The sequence below is a fragment of the Phocoena phocoena genome, chromosome 6 (genome assembly GCF_963924675.1).
Source record: "Phocoena phocoena chromosome 6, mPhoPho1.1, whole genome shotgun sequence".
NCBI classification, from domain to species: domain Eukaryota; kingdom Metazoa; phylum Chordata; class Mammalia; order Artiodactyla; family Phocoenidae; genus Phocoena; species Phocoena phocoena.
In genome coordinates, this window is record NC_089224.1 from 83,920,547 (window position 1) to 83,938,081 (window position 17,535).

The 17,535-nt window shown below is 39.6% G+C and overlaps 1 protein-coding gene and 1 non-coding gene across 3 annotated transcripts in view; one reads left to right on the top strand and one right to left on the bottom strand.

The window, feature by feature from the left end:
• Window positions 1–279: 279 nt before the first annotated feature.
• TEX10 (testis expressed 10) overlaps window positions 280–17,535 on the bottom strand; it is a 56,358-nt gene continuing 39,102 nt past the window's right edge. Inside the window, exons 12-15 of one of the 2 annotated variants that reach the window (XM_065878768.1) lie at window positions 8,819–8,899; window positions 7,043–7,224; window positions 1,771–1,981; window positions 280–494 (exon numbers count right to left, since the gene is read on the bottom strand). In XM_065878768.1, the coding sequence (XP_065734840.1) occupies window positions 381–494; window positions 1,771–1,981; window positions 7,043–7,224; window positions 8,819–8,899 (588 nt within the window). In that variant the 3' untranslated portion in view covers window positions 280–380. The remainder of the gene's footprint in view (window positions 495–1,770; window positions 1,982–7,042; window positions 7,225–8,818; window positions 8,900–17,535) is intronic. The other variant, XM_065878770.1, reaches the window with a different exon arrangement.
• TRNAR-CCU (transfer RNA arginine (anticodon CCU)) lies at window positions 16,841–16,913 on the top strand. Its single transcript has one exon. It is a non-coding gene; the product is annotated as a tRNA-Arg (tRNA).

Sequence of the window (17,535 nt, forward strand, 5' to 3'; positions counted from 1 at the left end):
ACCAAAAACTAGTTTAGTTTGTTGCTGTCTGAATGAACTGGGGCTGAGAACAAAAAGAATAAAGTTTGCCTAGATGGGACCACAGAGACTGAGCTCATTTCTTACTATACAATAGAAGGTACCATATTATCGCTTTGTATTTTATATATACTTAGCTAGGAAATACAGAATACCTGTTACCACATATCACATGCTAGTCTAGGAAGCCAGCCTGTGCATCAGTGGGAACTCCCAAGCATTATTTTCCTATTTCAGTGCAAAGGAAGGTTCATAAACAACTTCTTTAAAAGTTCAGCTTTAATGACAAACATTTATTACATCAGTCTCTTCAAAATTAGATGTGAATAAACGATTTCAAACAGAGGTGCCACAGTGCCTTTTCAATACACTGCACTCAACATGCTGGGTCCCTGGGGATGCCCAGTGATGTACACATTGAAGCAATAATGTAAGTCTGTAAGCCACTGCTCCTGAACACCTCCACTCTTCAATGTCTGCAGAGAAAAACCAAGAGTAATATGAGAGTTGTACCAAAACTGCTTCCTGATGGTTTTTTCCCCCACCCAAACAAGATCTCAAACAGTCCTTGCGATAGTATCCTCATCTATAAATTATCAAATGAAATCTCACTGAAAAAAGGAACCTATTAATCAGGTATTATTACCACAGGTAGTTAAAATTCCTAGTTTCATCCTCAAGTATTAAGTGCTACCAGTTTCTTGTTGGGTCTCTTCCCTCCCACATTTGCTAGGGACTAATGAAATTTCACCATTAGCCACCCCTACACTCTGTACTTCTGCCCCTTCGCATTGTAGAATCTCATAACATTCACTGAGAATAATGATTCGACAGGTCTCAATTTGTCATTCTTATAGAGATTGGCTGATTCTCCAACCTCGGAATGATCCAAGTTCTTAACTTTTCTTCCCTTCTACTATTTCTGAATTCTGCATCCTCTTCCATTACTGAGAAAATTCAGAATACATCTTTTGTTATATGTAGGTATAAGCTCTATTACTCTGAAGTATTATTACATATACCAATTAATAACCCCCTCCAATCAAAGGCCTATACAAAAAACCTCACTTTATTAACTCTCCCAAACCAAAAACACCAAGGGAATCCTTAATAAACAGAACTGCCCGCCCCAGGTGAACACAGAGAACCAACCATTAGACAAAGCTGAAGCCTGCAACTTCCAACTTCTTCCGCCTCTCCAGTGAACTAAGTGACTAGAAATAGGCCTTAGTTTACTCCTGCTAAATTTCCTTAATGACAGCTAACATTTGTTGGGTGCTTAGTAACTATCAGTTACAGTATAAACCTTACGTGGACGATCTCATTTAATGGTCAACAAAACCCAACAATGTTGCTATTATTCCCATTTCTACAGCTAGGAAAACAAAGCTCAGATAGGTTAAAAAAACAAAAAAAACCCCACACAACGTGCCAAATGATCACAGTTAAGCAGTAGAATCTGTATCACAGAACAGGTAGGACTGACTCTGATGCCTGTACCTTTTCCAACGAAGCTGCCTGCCACCTTAATTCAGTTTGAGTACTTTACGGTTTTTAGTACTGATTCTGCAAAGTCACCCCGCTGGTTAAGTGACAGTCAGTTACTAGACGGCAGGGGAAGCCCTAAGAAATCACCACACTGGGCTTAATTCCAGGAGTCGGTCAACGCACAGAAACGCTGGCCTCCCAAGAGCACCTCCATGCCCATGAGTCTAGTATGAAAGCACAAAGCCCTTGCTCCAGGCTTCTTACTGTGATATTCTTGATGATCTGCTGCACCAAGATGGCATTGGTCAACATGTGAGTCCTGAGGGGTGCGTGCTGCAGCAGCAGGCGAAGCAGCTGGCCCACAACAGGCAGCTCCTCAGGTCCAGCTCTGCTCACCCGCAGGCTCTGCAGCATCAACCTGAGCACTCGAGGCAGGAGTGCCAGGATGGAGACACAGACGCCCCACAGCTTGTCCCTACAAAACAGAAATGAGTCAGCGAACCAACGCGTACAGGAAAAGCGCCCTTTCCATACTTCCCAAGACTGAAAATGTCCTTTTAAGAAACGCGGTGTTTTCTGATAAAACCCCAGAAACCAAAACTAATAAGAACTGGGTTTCATTAGAGCTAAAAAAGCAAATGCAGTGAAGAATCAGCTGCTTTCCCCTATTTTACAGGTTTCAGGAAGCCTAGCAACCAGCGTTTCCCTGGGCTTAACAAGACATTCTTGAAGCCCTAGTGATCATATTTAACACAGAATTCACCACAGAATGATCTATACATGCGTACTATTCTCTACCAGTGGACATTATTCAACTGTCTGTTACACAACACCAAATGTCAAAAGAGTAAGAATGTCCCAATGGCAAAAAGGGAAGAAAAGAACTTCATGAAACTCTAAGCCTCTGACCTGGATTATGAGTCTCTTCAATGTGTTAAAACATGGCAGCTTTCCAGAGAAAGATGTGCTCACAAGGAACCAAAGGGATTTGAGAAAACAGCCAGTAAGGGAACTATTACAGGCCAGAGATGGTAAATAAATCCAAATTTCAGTGAGCATCATTCTTTCAGTATCTTTATAGAACAGGAACAAAAATGTTTTATGATAGAGGTAAGTGGCCTAACCACATTCTAGAAGTGTGTCAATTAAATGGAGCAATATCCTTTTGGAGGAAAAGTTCACTGGCTGCTAAAGGCTCTGACCTCAGCCTGTTACAATTTCTCTACCAAGAGTGCATAATCCTCCCAGTCCCAAGTCTTTCTAAGAAAGCCTACCTCCAGACCTTTCACCATCTGACCCCCCTCCCAACTCCACATACAGCAATTGCATCAAAGGTAGATACCAAATCCATTAAGCCAAACAGATCCTCTTATTTGAAGAGACTTTATTCAGCCTGTGGACTCATGCACAGCCAGGTTAGGACAGCCACGTGCAAGGAGAAAAGAGAAAGCCAGACTGTAGACATAGCTAATGAGGAGGCAAAGGCACAGAGATTAAAGACTACAAAACTTAGAAGAAAAAAGAATAGAGGAAGCTGCTTTGGTTCCTGCTGGGTTTCAAATTCCTACCTCCACAATTCCTACCCCTTGGGTTTTCTTTTTAATAAGTTACTACTGTACTGATCCAATATATTCACTCTCTACTTGAACTTTAGTGGATTTCAAATAACTGTGGATCAAAACTGCTAAAAGAGCTTATGGATTCTACATTATACCAAATACAAGTATACTGAATGGGTGAGTAAAGTTTAGAATTCCACCTTCACACACCACAATTAAAGAAAACTGTCAGGCCGAAAAGAAGAGAGACCTGGGTACCATGAACGATGTAAGCAATACCATTTGAAGAGCCATTCTTAGGGTTTTCTAAGAGTTGTCATGCACAGAAATAACTGTACCAACTCTATATAAATTGTTATGAAGTTGAGATTTTAGGTCAACATAAAGCAATGGTTCTAAACCACTCTAAAGGAACTGATGAAAGTCCAATATTTCACAGATAATTTTCAGGAGTTCCACTAACTCTGCAAACTTCTGATGTATTCTGGTCAGATAATACCAACCAACCCCCCTCCACTCCCCAAACACAGGGAAATACAGATAATATACTTTAAAAAACAAAACAAAAATACAGCCAAGCTCAAAAGCCAGAATGGGTGATATCTCTAGGGGCCAGAAACTATGCCAGAACTCATGAAGATACACAGGAGCACAAAACTGGATATGGGATTTGGGGGCTGGGTATTCAACAGCCAACAATGTTAGAAGCTGAGGCTTCAGCCCCAGGTATGGAAAGCAGGGAGCTAGAACTGGGCTCCCTGCACAGAGCTGGAAGCCAGGAAAATGCAAATGTGAAACTGCCCCATGGGGAGGTGTCCACAACCTCCACAAACTCTCACAAAAGATGCATTCAGAGAAAGTTATACAATCCAAAACATGAGCTTGTTTGTTCAGCCCCACTAGAGACAACCTCCAGAGCCCCACCTGCTCCCCAAAATGAGAGAATTCCCACACCAGAGAGAGAGAGAGCAAACAGAACAAACTGACAAGACCTTTAACACCAATAAAGCAAGAATGACAAAGAGCCGAGTAAAAACTCAAAATAGATGAAAGAGAAAACAAGAGCTGATACAATAAAAACTCAATAGAAGGATTAAACAAAAGAATCAGAATGAGAAACTCCCTATGTTTAAAAGGAGTTTTTAGGGGAGAAAAGAAATAGTGGGGAAGATAACAGAAATAAAAACACAGCTGAAGAAAAAACATTAAGTCTTCAGATTAAAGGAGTACACTAAGTCTCAAGCAGGATAAATAACAACAAACCTACACTAGGATACACCCTGATTTGCAATGCAACAAAGAGAAAACAGTGAAACCATAGAAAAGAATAGATTTCTAACCTAGGGGCAGGACAGAAATAAAGACGCAGACCTACTAGAGAATGGACTTGAGGACGCGGGGTGGGGGAAGGGTAAGCTGTGACAAAGTGAGAGAGTGGCATGGACATACATACACTACCAAATGTAAAATAGCTAGTGGGAAGCAGCCGCATAGCACAGGGAGATCATAGCACAGGGAGATCAGCTCGGTGCTTTGAGACCACCTAGAGGGGTGGGATAGGGAGGGTGGGAGGGAGGGAGACGCAAGAGGGAAGAGATATGGGAACATATGTATATGTATAGCTGATTCACTTTGTTATAAAGCAGAAACTAACACACCACTGTAAAGCAATTATACTCCAATAAAGATGTTAAAAAAAAAAAAAAGAATAGATTACTACCTACGAACCAAAAGGGCTAACTAAGTTGAACAGCAGATCTTTCATTACTAACAATGAATCCAGAAGACAACAGAATAGTTTCTTCAAAGTACAGTGGCCACTCAAATGTGAATACCTCAAATTGGTCAAGCCCGATTTTTTGGTCAGCACTTGTGAAATCAAAAGCTCCCAGTAGTTTGACTGGCACTCTCATTATTTGTAATCTCACAAACACCTTCTGTAAGAGGGTAGGAGCAGCCCAAAAGGGAAACTTAATTACCTAAGACTCTGACTGCCAACACTTCTTTGTGACTAATGTCATCCTGAGAGAGGCATATCAAACTCAATACACAGTACAAAACACTTTTAAAAACAGAATTTTACAGAGGCAAAATGTATTAAATACAGTGAATTTTTGTTCAGTCCAACCATATAAAATCAAAGCAGGATGTTTTTCTATAAGAAACTAAAAAAGATCTTTGAAACTTCTTATCAGAGTATATCACAAATGGGCTACATTTCAAGTGACAGGAAGTGAGAAACAGCAATATACATATTTCATAAATGGGGATGCTCATTATAAAATTTTTAGAACCCTGAGAAGTTCCTTGCTATTTACAAAGCCTTTTCTTGAACTATCAGGCCGGAAAGTTTGATGATGGTAAGAAAAGTACCATCAAATCTGTGCTTGTTTATGTGTAAATTTTACAGGATATTAACAGTGAAATGTACAAAGTTTTAAATACACACACTTAATGGAAAAAATCCAAATGTCTGTTGACAGTAAAATGGATAAGTTATAGTACATTCATATAACAGAATATTACAGAGCAGGGGTACTAGACCACAGCCAATCCAGCTCATAGCCTATATTTGTAAACAGAATTTTATTGGAACACAGCTACACCCATTCTTTTATGTATCATCTAATGCTGCTTTCACATGACCAGGGCAGTGCTGAGTAGTTCTGACAAGAGACGTTATGGTTTGAAAAACCTAAAATATTCGCTGACTCCTTACAGAAAGAAGTTTGCTGACTCCTGGTATAGAGAAACAAAAATGAATGAAATACATCTTCGAATCAACATGAGTACTCTCACAAATGATGATGAAAATCAAGTCACAAAAAATACATATAGTATAATTCCTCTTATATATCAAATTCTTAAAATATGCAAAACAAAAATGAAACTGCTTATAAATGCACATAAAATTTTTAAATAAAAAGGTAAGGAAGTGACTAACACAGAAGTGATCTCTGGGGATGTAGAAGAGAAATGTAACTGTGGAGAAAGTATGCTGACGATGTTCTATTTCTGAACCGGGAGGTCGGTTAAACAGGTGTTCAGTTTATACTCTAAACTATTGAAATGTTTTATACAATCATATGTATATTTTGGTGACATTTAAAAGCTCAAAAAAGGCAAATGTCAAAATGTGATAGAATGATTTTTATTTTCTTATATTTGCTCATCTGTTAGATTTTTAAAAAACCTTCTGCAATGAATTGTTAACAGCATACCAATGAGAACATAAGCATGAGAACACTGAAAATTAAAGTGAAATCTTCTATACTATCCTAGAAGCTTTAGTCTAAAAATTATATAGGAGCAAAAGTACTAATTAAAAACATTAGCATCTTAGAACAATTTCCTTAAACCCAAGAATTTAAAAATCCATGCTGGCGGGCTTCCCTGGTGGTGCAGTGGTTGAAAGTCTCCCTGCCGATGCAGGGGACACGGGTTCATGCCCCAGTCCAGGAGGAGCCCACATGCCGCAGAGCAGCTAGGCCTGTGAGCCATGGCCGCTGAGCCTGCGCGTCCGGAGCCTGTGCTCCGCAACGGGAGAGGCCACAACAGTGAGAGGCCCGCGTACCGCGAAAAAAAAAAAATCCATGCTGACTAGTTCTAATGAAGCCCAAAACAAAATACAAAGGCTTGTACTAATAGTAAGCTCATCTTTCTAAAAGTAGAATTTTTTTTCTTGCCAGATCTATAGCAAAGTTAATAAGGAAAGCTCTCAGGAAACTTTCTAATGCCATCTAACTTTTCAAATTTGTAGCTTAAAGGAAAAAAAAAAAAACTAAGACTGCTCACCGTCACAAAGGGGATTCATAAAAGAACAAAGAAAAGCTAGCTAGGTTTATACAAACTCTAAAAGAGAATTAGATTTTGGAAATATCTCTTACAGATTGAATGACTGACCGACTGCCTGACTGATTGAGGGGAGTTGAACAAGTAGGAAAAAAATTAAAGTTTAAGAATACAAAAACTATTACCTCTTTCTTAGATGTTCTGCTTCTCCTTTCTCTAAAGTGAGCAGAAAATAAAGAAGACTGTAGCAACAAGAAGCCAGAAATGGCAGCAGCGTCTCACTAAGTACACACGTATGATCCAGGAGCTTACAGATAACACCCAAAACACAGCCCACCGTGCTGTCAGGAATTACAGTCAACCCAACCTAGGCAGAGAAAAATGAGATTAATGACCTCTTCACAACAGCCCCTCTCCCCAGAATAAAACCAAACACCACTATCTGGAGAGTTAACCTTCCATCACTACTGGTGGAAACTTGTATATACATAATACATGCCATGCCACCAACCACACCTTAAGATCCTGTTTTCCTTTGAGAATTTAGTTGCTACGTTAAATGACTCTGAAAATACGCAAACTCAAGAAATACTATTAACCCAATCCACTGCCTCCCCTTCATGACAAGTCTCCTAAAATTTTCTAGATGTTACAATTTCTACTGATGGACAGAAATACTATTATTTAAAAGGATTATTTCATACATCCAAAGAAGATCGTGATACCAGCAATCACATTTACATGATCTTCAGATTATTCAGACCAGTAAACTAATATCTGGCACCACCCCCACCCCAGGTAATTAAATGTACAAACCACAGTTCCTTTTTCAATTACCCTTCCCCTGCCCTTTGATTTAACCAGTCATTCAGACATAACTAAGGAAAATACCTATAATGGAGTAAGATAATACTATACTTACGCTTGACTGCTTCACTGTCCCAAAACCCAAATAAGGGACATCATGGTATGCTAACTCACCTGGACTCTACTGTATAAATTGTCATTAAGGTGGACTCTAACTTGTAACTGCACGTATACATGGTTTAAATCTCCTGCAAACTACTGCTGAGTTATCTTAAACTCTGTAGGTTCTGAGGTCTTAACCTTTATCCAGGCTGTCTGAAAAAAGTGGCCAGATCAACACTGGAATGTTGATCTTTTACTAGAATAGTGAATGTAGTCAAAGGGCATAAATTTCTGGAGTGGAAGTAAAAAAAAAGAAAAGAAAAAAGATGGGGATCTTTGGAGACACAGTGTATAAGGATTAGAAGTTTGATAGCAGGGAGAAAAGAGAGTACTGAGGATTCAAAGCGGTAAAAGAAAAGGCGGTGTAGATATGCCTGTAAAATTATCCAAACAAGTGAGAATCCCCAGAAGATAAAAGTTTTGGAGTCTCCCCTCACATCATTATAGTAAAAGCCAAAGGGCAAAGTGTAAATGTTGGAGGAAGTTAAAAGCAAAACCCAGGCATACCTAATGAGAATTTAATGCCAATGGGAACAAGAGACACACACTGGCCAAAAGACAAGTCAGTTTCATGGCTGAGCTCACGGCTTCCAGTGACCAGGCCTTGAGCCTGTGAGGTGACTTCCCTACTTTACACCCCAAACCTTCTGGGTGGAAACTGAACCCCAGTACGGATGCTGGATTCCCAACACAATGACACCTGGCACATGTTAACTAAAGCATTTTAAGTCAGAAGGACCTGAGGTGTAAGAGGTCTTTCATTGCTCAGATGTAAAAAGTAAGGTCCTGGCAAAAGAGGAGATTTTCCCAAGGTCACAGAATTAATTAGTAACAGCCAGGAAAAACACCAAGATTTCTCAGTTCTCACCTCAGCATAATGAAATTATTAAGCTTAGACTTCTGGACACTCACTCTCTCCTTGGTTATGGCAAACTCAATCTTAACCAATGCTATGCTTTTGTGTAACAGAAAAAAATTTTAAGTATATTTACCAAATGCTTACTGATGGCACTTTGCAGGATGTCAAAGCTTTGGCTTCGGGCAGGGATAACCAATAAATTGTGACAAACTGTCTGTCAGAAAAGGAGAAAACCAATACCAAATCAGAACATTTTAAGTCAGAAACAAGTTCAATAGTTTTTTTAAAAAAATCTACTTGCTCTATGTATTAAAAGGAAACTTAACAAAAAGTGACTTAAAGATGCAGATGTCAAACAATCAAGCCTCATATAAATGGTCCAGTTTTCCAAATAATTCATTTATTAAACATTTACTGAGCACTGAGCTAGGCCTATTAGGTGCTATGCATAGGAATGAAAGAAAGAGAAACTCTTCTGTCTCACAGCCCTCAAGGAGCTTACAATCTACCAAGGCAGAGACTACATTTCTATTAAGTAAGTGCTACAATAGGAGATCTCAGTGACATGAACAAAGGGCAGACAAAAGCCTTTCTCCCATTTGGTGGAAAAATATAACACTGAAAAAACTTATGATTCAGAAAATACCATGTTCAAATTAATTATAATGCTGCCTCTTATTCCCTAAAGGTAAAAGGAAAATAGTCTATAGGAAAAGAAGAAAAATATGAATGAGGTGGGAATCAAACCTCTAGTATTTTTCATTTTCTAAGTTCTCAAGAAAACAAGAAGAGGGAAGGACAGCATCAAGTCCTTCAAAGAATCACAACACAACTCCAGAAGCTGATGGAATTCAGTACCAAAAATCAAGTATGCAGAAAAATCCCACAGAAAGACAAAGATAAGACTGGTGGAAAGAATATCACTCTAGGAAGAGCATGAATAGTCAAGATAAATTCAAGAGGACTGTCCTCAAAAAATCAACAGCTCTATGCATTATGTCTCTATAAAACCTCTTGTAGAGTGACCACCCAGAGTTTTCACATGGCAACTGTCTTATCTTTTTTTTTTTTTTTTTGCGGTACGCAGGCCTCTCACTGTTGTGGCCACTCCCGTTGCGGAGCACAGGCTCCGGACGCGCAGGCCGAGCAGCCATGGCTCACGGGCCCAGCCACTCCGCGGCATGTGGGATCTTCCCGGACCGGGGCCGTCCCCTGCATTGGCAGGCGGACTCTCAACCACTGCGCCACCAGGGGAGCCCACAATTGTCTTATCTTTTAAACCTATAGGTAACAACGGAAACAACATATTTCCAATGCCATCTTTCTACTTCGAAATGAGTGTAATGAATATTTTCACTCATAAATGATAAATCATATTTGAAAGGTCCATTCAATAATAAATGATCATTCAATCCCTTCCCTTCTGCCTCCCCTCCCCTTCCTGAACAATTCAGTTCTAAAGACACTGCATGAGGCGAAGCTAGACATCACCACTAGAGTGGGTGGGAGAGCTTCAGTGGCCCAAAGCAGGCTACCCATTAACAAATGGAGGCACACTGTCCCCAAGAGTTGGAGTTCAAATGCGATAAGATGCCTGCATGGGAAAGGGGTGGTGCCAAAAGGAGACTGATTACAGGCAAAGTAACTGATGAAGTAGGTAAATATATTAAGCAAAATGGAAGTCAGGTTTCCCACCATCAGAAAAGGCAGGTACAAGAGAAAAGGAGACAGCTAGAATGAACCCAGGGGTGTTGTGTTCCTGATTTCTGTTCACTGATAGGGCATGGGAACAGCAACAGCTAATAGCAATGACCACACTTAAGAGTCCAGAAGTTGGTTTCTAAAATCCATTCTCCACTTAAAGGAAAACTGGGCTTCTTAAAGAAATACCTGATTGCAGGGCGGGGACAGGGAAAATACAACATGAATCTGTAACAATTTGTGGTACAAGAAAGTAAGGAAGTAAGCTGACCCCTGAACAATGTAGGGGGGAGTGGGTAGGGGTGCCGACACTCCATGCAATCGAAAATCTGCATATATCACTTCATAGTCGGCCCTCCATATCTGAGGTTCCTCGTATCTGCAGATTCAACCAACCATGCGTCATGTAGTACTCTAGTATTTACTACTGAAATAAATCTCCAAATAAGTGGGCCTGCAGAGTTCAAACCTATGTCGTTCAAGGGTCAACTGTACTCCGAGAAAAATGAGGATGTATCAAAAGAACAAAGAAGCCAGCTTTCAGGAGGTAACCATGGCAAACATGAGAGTATCAAAATTAATAAGGATAGTAAGGAATTTTAACCCACTGGAAAATACAGGAAACCATACTAACAAATAAATGAATAAATTCAAAGACCAAAAAGGAATGGGATATTTACATTGTTTCAAAGTATCTCCTCATAAAATATTATTAATAACTAAGAGGAAGAAGTAAAAAGTGGAGAACGTAGACAGATACTACTTACTCAAGTGATCAAAGTGAACATCTAATGGGACAAATCAAAACCACGCACCACCTGACAGGATGTAATCAGAAAACCACAGCATCACTCATGTCATATTCCTGCCAAATTTGTATAACCTGATCTAACCATGAGAAAAAAAATTAAACCTGAATTGAGAGAAATTTTACAAAATAACCGTCCTGTGTTCTTCAAAAGTGTCAACGTCAACGAAAGACAAGGAAAGACTGAGGAACTATTCCAGACAAGGAAAGACTGAGGAACTATTCCAGATTTTGAAAAAGACTAAACAGACATTACAACTAAATGCAATGAATCATTTCAGATGGATCCTTTAAAGTACATTATTGGGACAACTGGCAAAACACGAGTAAAGTCTGAGGATTAGATGACAGTAATATACTAATGTTAATTTCCTGATTCTGATGGCTATATTGTGTTTACATAATGGAATGGTCTTGTTTAAGACAAATACAGGCATACCCCAGATACTGTGGGTTCGGTTCCAGACCACTGCGATAACATAAATATAGCAATAAAGCAAATATCACAATAAAGCAAGTCACACAAATTTTTTTGGTTTCCCAGTGCATATAAAAGATATGTTTATACTACACTGTAGTCCATTTCATGTACAAGAGCGTTGTCTATAAAAACAATGTACATACTTAATTTTACAATATTCCACTGCTAATAAATGCTAACCATCATCTGAGCCTTCAGTGAGTCATAATCTTTGTGATAGTGCAGGGTCCTGCTTTGATGGTGATGGCTGCTGACTGATCAGGGTGGTGACTATTGAAGGCTGAGGTGGCTGTGGACATTTCTTTTAAAATAAGACAACAATAAAATTTGCCACATAGATTGACTCTTCCTTCCAACAGCACTTTACCCAAAATGGAACTTCTTTCAAAATTGGAGTCAATCTTCTCAAACCCTGTCACTGCTCTATCAACTAAGTTCATGTAATATTCTAAATCCTTTGCTGTCATTTCAACAATCTTCACATTTTCACCAGGAGTAGATTCCATCTCAAGAAACTACTTTCTCTGCTTATCCATTAGAAGCAACTCCTCATCCATTAAAAGTTTTATCATGAGATATCTACAATGAAAGTCACATCTTCAGGCTCCACTTCTAATTCTAGTTCTCCTGCTATTTCCACCACAGCTGCAGTTATTTCCTCCACTGAAGTCTTGAATACCCCTCAAAATCATGAGGGTTGGGATCAACTTCTTCCAAACTCCTCTTAATGCTGATATTTTGACCTCTTGCCATGAATCATGAATGATCTTAATGGCATCTAGAATGATGAATCCTTTCCAGAAAGTTTCCAATTTACTTTGCTCAGATACGTCAGAGGAATCACTATCTATGGCAGCTATAGCTTTACAAAACGTGTTTCTTATATAATACGACTTGAAGATCTAAAAGACTCCTTGATCCATGGACTGCAGAATGGATGTGTGTGAGCAGGCATGAAAAAAACAACAATCTCATTGTACATCTCCATGAGAGTTCTAGGGTGACCAGGTGCATTGTCAATGAGTAGTAATATTTTGAAAGTAATCTTTTTTTCTGTGCAGAAGGTATCAAGAGTGGGCTTAAAATCATCAGTAAACCATGTTGTAAACAAATGTGCTGTCATCCAGGCTTTGTTGTTTCATTTACAGAACACAAGCAGAGAAGATTTAGCATAATTCCTTTTTTTTTAACTGTTTTTTTTCTGCTCACTTCTCTTTTTCAAAATAATTTATTTATTTATATTTTATTTTTGGCTGCGTTGGGTCTTCGTTGCTGCGCACACGCTTTCTCTAATTGCAGCGAACAGGGGCTACTCTTCACTGCGGTGTGCGGGCTTCTCATTGCGGTGGCTTCTCTTGTCGCAGAGCACAGGCTCTAGAATGCAGGCTCAGTAGTTGTGGCATATGGGCTTCGTTGCTCCGCGGCATGTGGGATCTTCCTGGACCAGGGCTTGAACCCATGTCCCCTGCATTGGCAGGTGGATTCTTAACCACTGCACCACCAGAGAAGTCCATAATTCTTAAAGGCGCTAGGATTTTCAGAACGGTAAATGAGTGCTGGCTTCAATTTAAAGTTACCAGCTGCATTAGCCCCTAACAAGTCAGCATGACCTTTGAAGCTTCGAAACCAGGCACTGACTTCTCCTCTCTAGCTATGAAAGTCCTAGATGGCAACTTCTTCCAATATAAAGCTGTTTTGTCTGCACTGAAAACCTGCTGTTTAGTGTAGCCATCTTCAATAATATCTTAGCTAGATCTTCTGGATAATTGGCTGCAACTTCTCCATCAGCTGCTTCATCTTGCACTTTTGTGTGTGTGTGTGTGGTACGCGGGCCTCACTTTTGTGGCCTCTCCCCTTGCGGAACACAGGCTCTGGACGCGCAGGCTCAGCGGCCATGGCTCACGGGCCCAGCCTCTCCGCGGCATGTGGGATCCTCCTGGACCAGGGCACGAACCCGTGTCCCCTGCATCGGCAGGCAGACTCTCAACCACTGTGCCACCAGGGAAGCCCCATCTTGCACTTTTAATGTTATGCAGACAGCTCTTTTCCTTAAACCTCATGAACCAACCTCGGCTACCTTCAAACTTTTCTTCTGCAGCTTCCTCATCTCTCTCAGCCTTCACAGAATCAAAGAGAGTTAGGGCTTTGCTATAGATTTGGCTTAAGGGAATGTTGTAGGTGGTCTGATATTCTATCCAAACCACTCAAACTTTCTCCATGTCATCAATAAGGCTGTTTCACTTTATCATTCCTGTGTTCACTAAAATAGCACTTTTAATTTCAAGAACTTTTCTTTTGCATTCACAATTTGGCTAACTGGCAGAAAGGTCTAGTTTTCAGCCTATCTTGGCTTTAAACATGCCTTCCTCACTAAGCTTATAATCATTTCTAACTTTTGATTTAAAGTAAGAGTTGTGCAACTCTTCCTTTCACTCAAACACACCTATAGGCCATTGTAGGGTTATTAATTGGCCTAATGGCAGTATTGTTGTGTCTCAGGGAACAGGGAGAGAGATGAGGGACGGCTGGTTGGTGGAGCAGTCAGAAGACACACATTTATTAAGTTCACCGTCTCATGTGGGCATGGTTCGTGATGCCCCAAAACAATTACAATAGTAATGTCAAAGATCACTGATCACAGATCACCATAAAAAATACAGTAACAATGAAAAAGTTTGAAATATTGCAAAAATTACCAAAATGTGACACAGAGACATGAAGTGTACAGATGCTGTTGGAAACATGAACACCAACAGACATCCTCGATGCAGGGTTGCCATAAATCTTCAGTTTGTAAAAAACAGAGTATCTGCAAAGTGCTTTAAAACAAAGTATGCCTGTATGCTGAAGTATGAGGTATGGGCACTCTGTCAAATAGTCTAAGAAAACAGTTCTTTGTCCTGCAGTTATAATTTTTCTCTAAGTTTGAAAATGCTTCAAAATAAAAGTAAATAAAAATATAAACACATAGATGTATACACACACATAAACATACACAAATACAGGCAATCCTCACTTCTGCAATTACAGTGTTAACAAAAACTTGCATACTTCAGAACCCTGACCTCACACTGCACAATTCCAGAACAGGCATGCTAATTTAGTACAATGTGGAGATTAAGGGTTTTTTAAAAATATAAAACTTCATTTTTCTTAAGAAGGTTCTGTACATTTAATTTCTACATTGAAGTATTTTCTACCTAATTTTATCAGGAAATAAACAGAAAGGTCATGCACCTAACACTTTTTATAAAATCATTTTATTGCTACATTAAAATGTTAAAAAGACCAAGTAAAAGCAAGAAATTATAATTATTAAAATACTAAAATTCAGATTTAGAGATTCTTTCACTTCCCAATAAAATTACATCACAGAATATATTTACAGAATGAAAATTTCCATATACTCACACTACAAAACAGGGCTCAACTGTTCTAAGAAAGTGTCGTCAAATTTACCTTTGGCAGATTACATTTTACCTTTCCCCTGTTGGCCATGTCTCAACTATTATCAATGAATAATAAAAACGGTAAGAAAGAGATAGACAACCTGCCTCTATTCTGGGGCTCTTTCCTTACCCCTGTATTTCTTTACATACATGCTTTGTGGGGGGAACAAACTCACTTCAACCAAGCTGCCTCTAAAGACCACCCAAGGGTTCCCTAGTATTGGAAGCATGTTTGTGTTCAGAGTTCTTTTGTGCCCCACTTGCTTTTTCCTATTATCCCAACTGCTTAATTACCATGGCTTTGTAATAGATATTTGATAGTACAAGCCCTCTGGCTTTATTTTCATTCAACATTTTCTTGTTATTCTTGTTCGTCTGTATTTCAATATAAATTTTAGAATCACCTTTTCAATTTCCACAAAACCATTTGCTCTAATTTTGATCTGGATTACACTGAATCTGTACTATAGATTAATTTAGAGAGAGCTATTATTTGTACAATATTGGAGTCTCCCAATCCATGAACATTATATATCCCTGCATGTATTTAGGTCATCTTTAATATCTCTCAGTAATGTTTTATGGTTTCCAATGTTTTCAGAGGTCCTCAGCAATTGTTTCGTGAAATTCTCCTTTAATCTATATTCATGTTATGTATGTGTGTGTCCCCATTACTAAGGTACAGCCTTTAAGAGTCTGCAATAAGGGGCTCCCCTGGTGGTGCAGTGGTTAAGAATCCGCCTACCAATGCAGGGGACACGGGTCCAATCCCTGGTCCGGGAAGATCCCATATGCCGCAGAGCAACTAAGCCCCGTGTGCCACGACTACTTAGTCTACTCTCTAGAGCCACAACTACTGAAGCCCGAGTGCCTAGAGCCCGTGCTCCACAACAAGAGAAGCCACCACAATGAGAAGCCCGTGCACCACAACAAAGAGTAGCCCCCGCTCGCTGCAACTAGAGAAAGCCCACACACAGCAACGAAGACCCAATGCAGCCAAAAATAAATAAATAAAATTAAAAGAAAAAAAAGAGTCTGCAATGAGAGCTTATGTGTACACTGAAGACCCAACCCACTTCCAGGCCAGCAACTTAAACTAATCATTGTTTCCTTAGGACCATGAGTCACAGAGGTTACTGGCTTAGCTTTTAAGCCCCTCTGCTTTTGCAGCTTAAGAATCTGGGAAATGCTGGAGGGGATCAGGCCCCTCAGAGGCCTCTTGAGTCTCCTATTTTCTCAATTCAGCTCAGCAAGATGGTCAAAAGGTTGAATGGATTCTCTGTCCTCCAAGAGGGGCCATTTGACAAAGCCAAATTCTTATCCTCTTTGCCTGAGAGACAGCTCCAGTCTCCTCAGATATGTTGATGAATAAAAAGCTGTACATGCGTAAGGTGATGAAATTCCACATGGCCAAAGAAGCAGCAGAGTTGTGAGCAAAAGAATTCCCAAAGCTCAAACAGGGAAGAAAGATGTTTGAGTTCTAACCAGCCAGCATGGAGTGTCTTCATAGAACAACCAGGTCATTCAGATGATACTTAGAAAGAGAACCTATCATTAGTAGGGCTAAATTAGCACTAGGGCAGGAGTTAGCAAACTTTTCCTATAAAAGGCCAAAGAGTAAATATTTTAGGCTTTGCAGGTCACATACAGATTCTGCCACATATTCTTAGTTTTTTTTCTGTTTTAACAACTGTCAAAAAAATGTAAACAGGGACTTCCCTGGTGGTCCAGTGGGTAAGACTCCGCACTCCTAATGCAGGAGGCCTGGGTTCAATCCCTGGTCAGGGAACTAGATCCTGCATGCATGCCACAACTAAGAGTTCACCTGCCACAACTAAGAAGTCCACATGCCGCAACTAAAAAAGATCCTGCATGCCACAACTAAGACCCGGCACAGCCTAAATAAATAAATATTAAAAAAAAAAAAAGTAAACCTTGCTCTTAGCTCAAGGATGGCACAAAAATAGGGCCACCAAGATTTGGCCTACAGGGCTGTAGTTTGCTGATCCTTGCCTTAGTAAAGGTTACTTGCTCTAATAAACCACCCCAACAAAATTTAAAAACAAGACACTAAAGGATAAAGGTGATAACTCAAGTAACTTGACTGCCTGCCAGAACAAAGCAAAACACTCTTTAAAAGACAACAAAATCCACCACATAAAATTTCCATTGTCCAATATACACTCAAAAACTACTAGACAGGCTAAAAACATGAAAATGTGCCACATAACCAGGGGAAAAAGCAATCAAAAGAGATGACAGAATTAGCAGGCAAGAACTTTAAAACAACTATTATAAATATATTCAAGTAGTTAAAGAAAAATGAATGTAAGAGAAACAGAAGATGAACCAAAAAAGTTGAGATTAAAAAACCCATTATCAGACACAGACCTACTAGAGAATGGACTTGA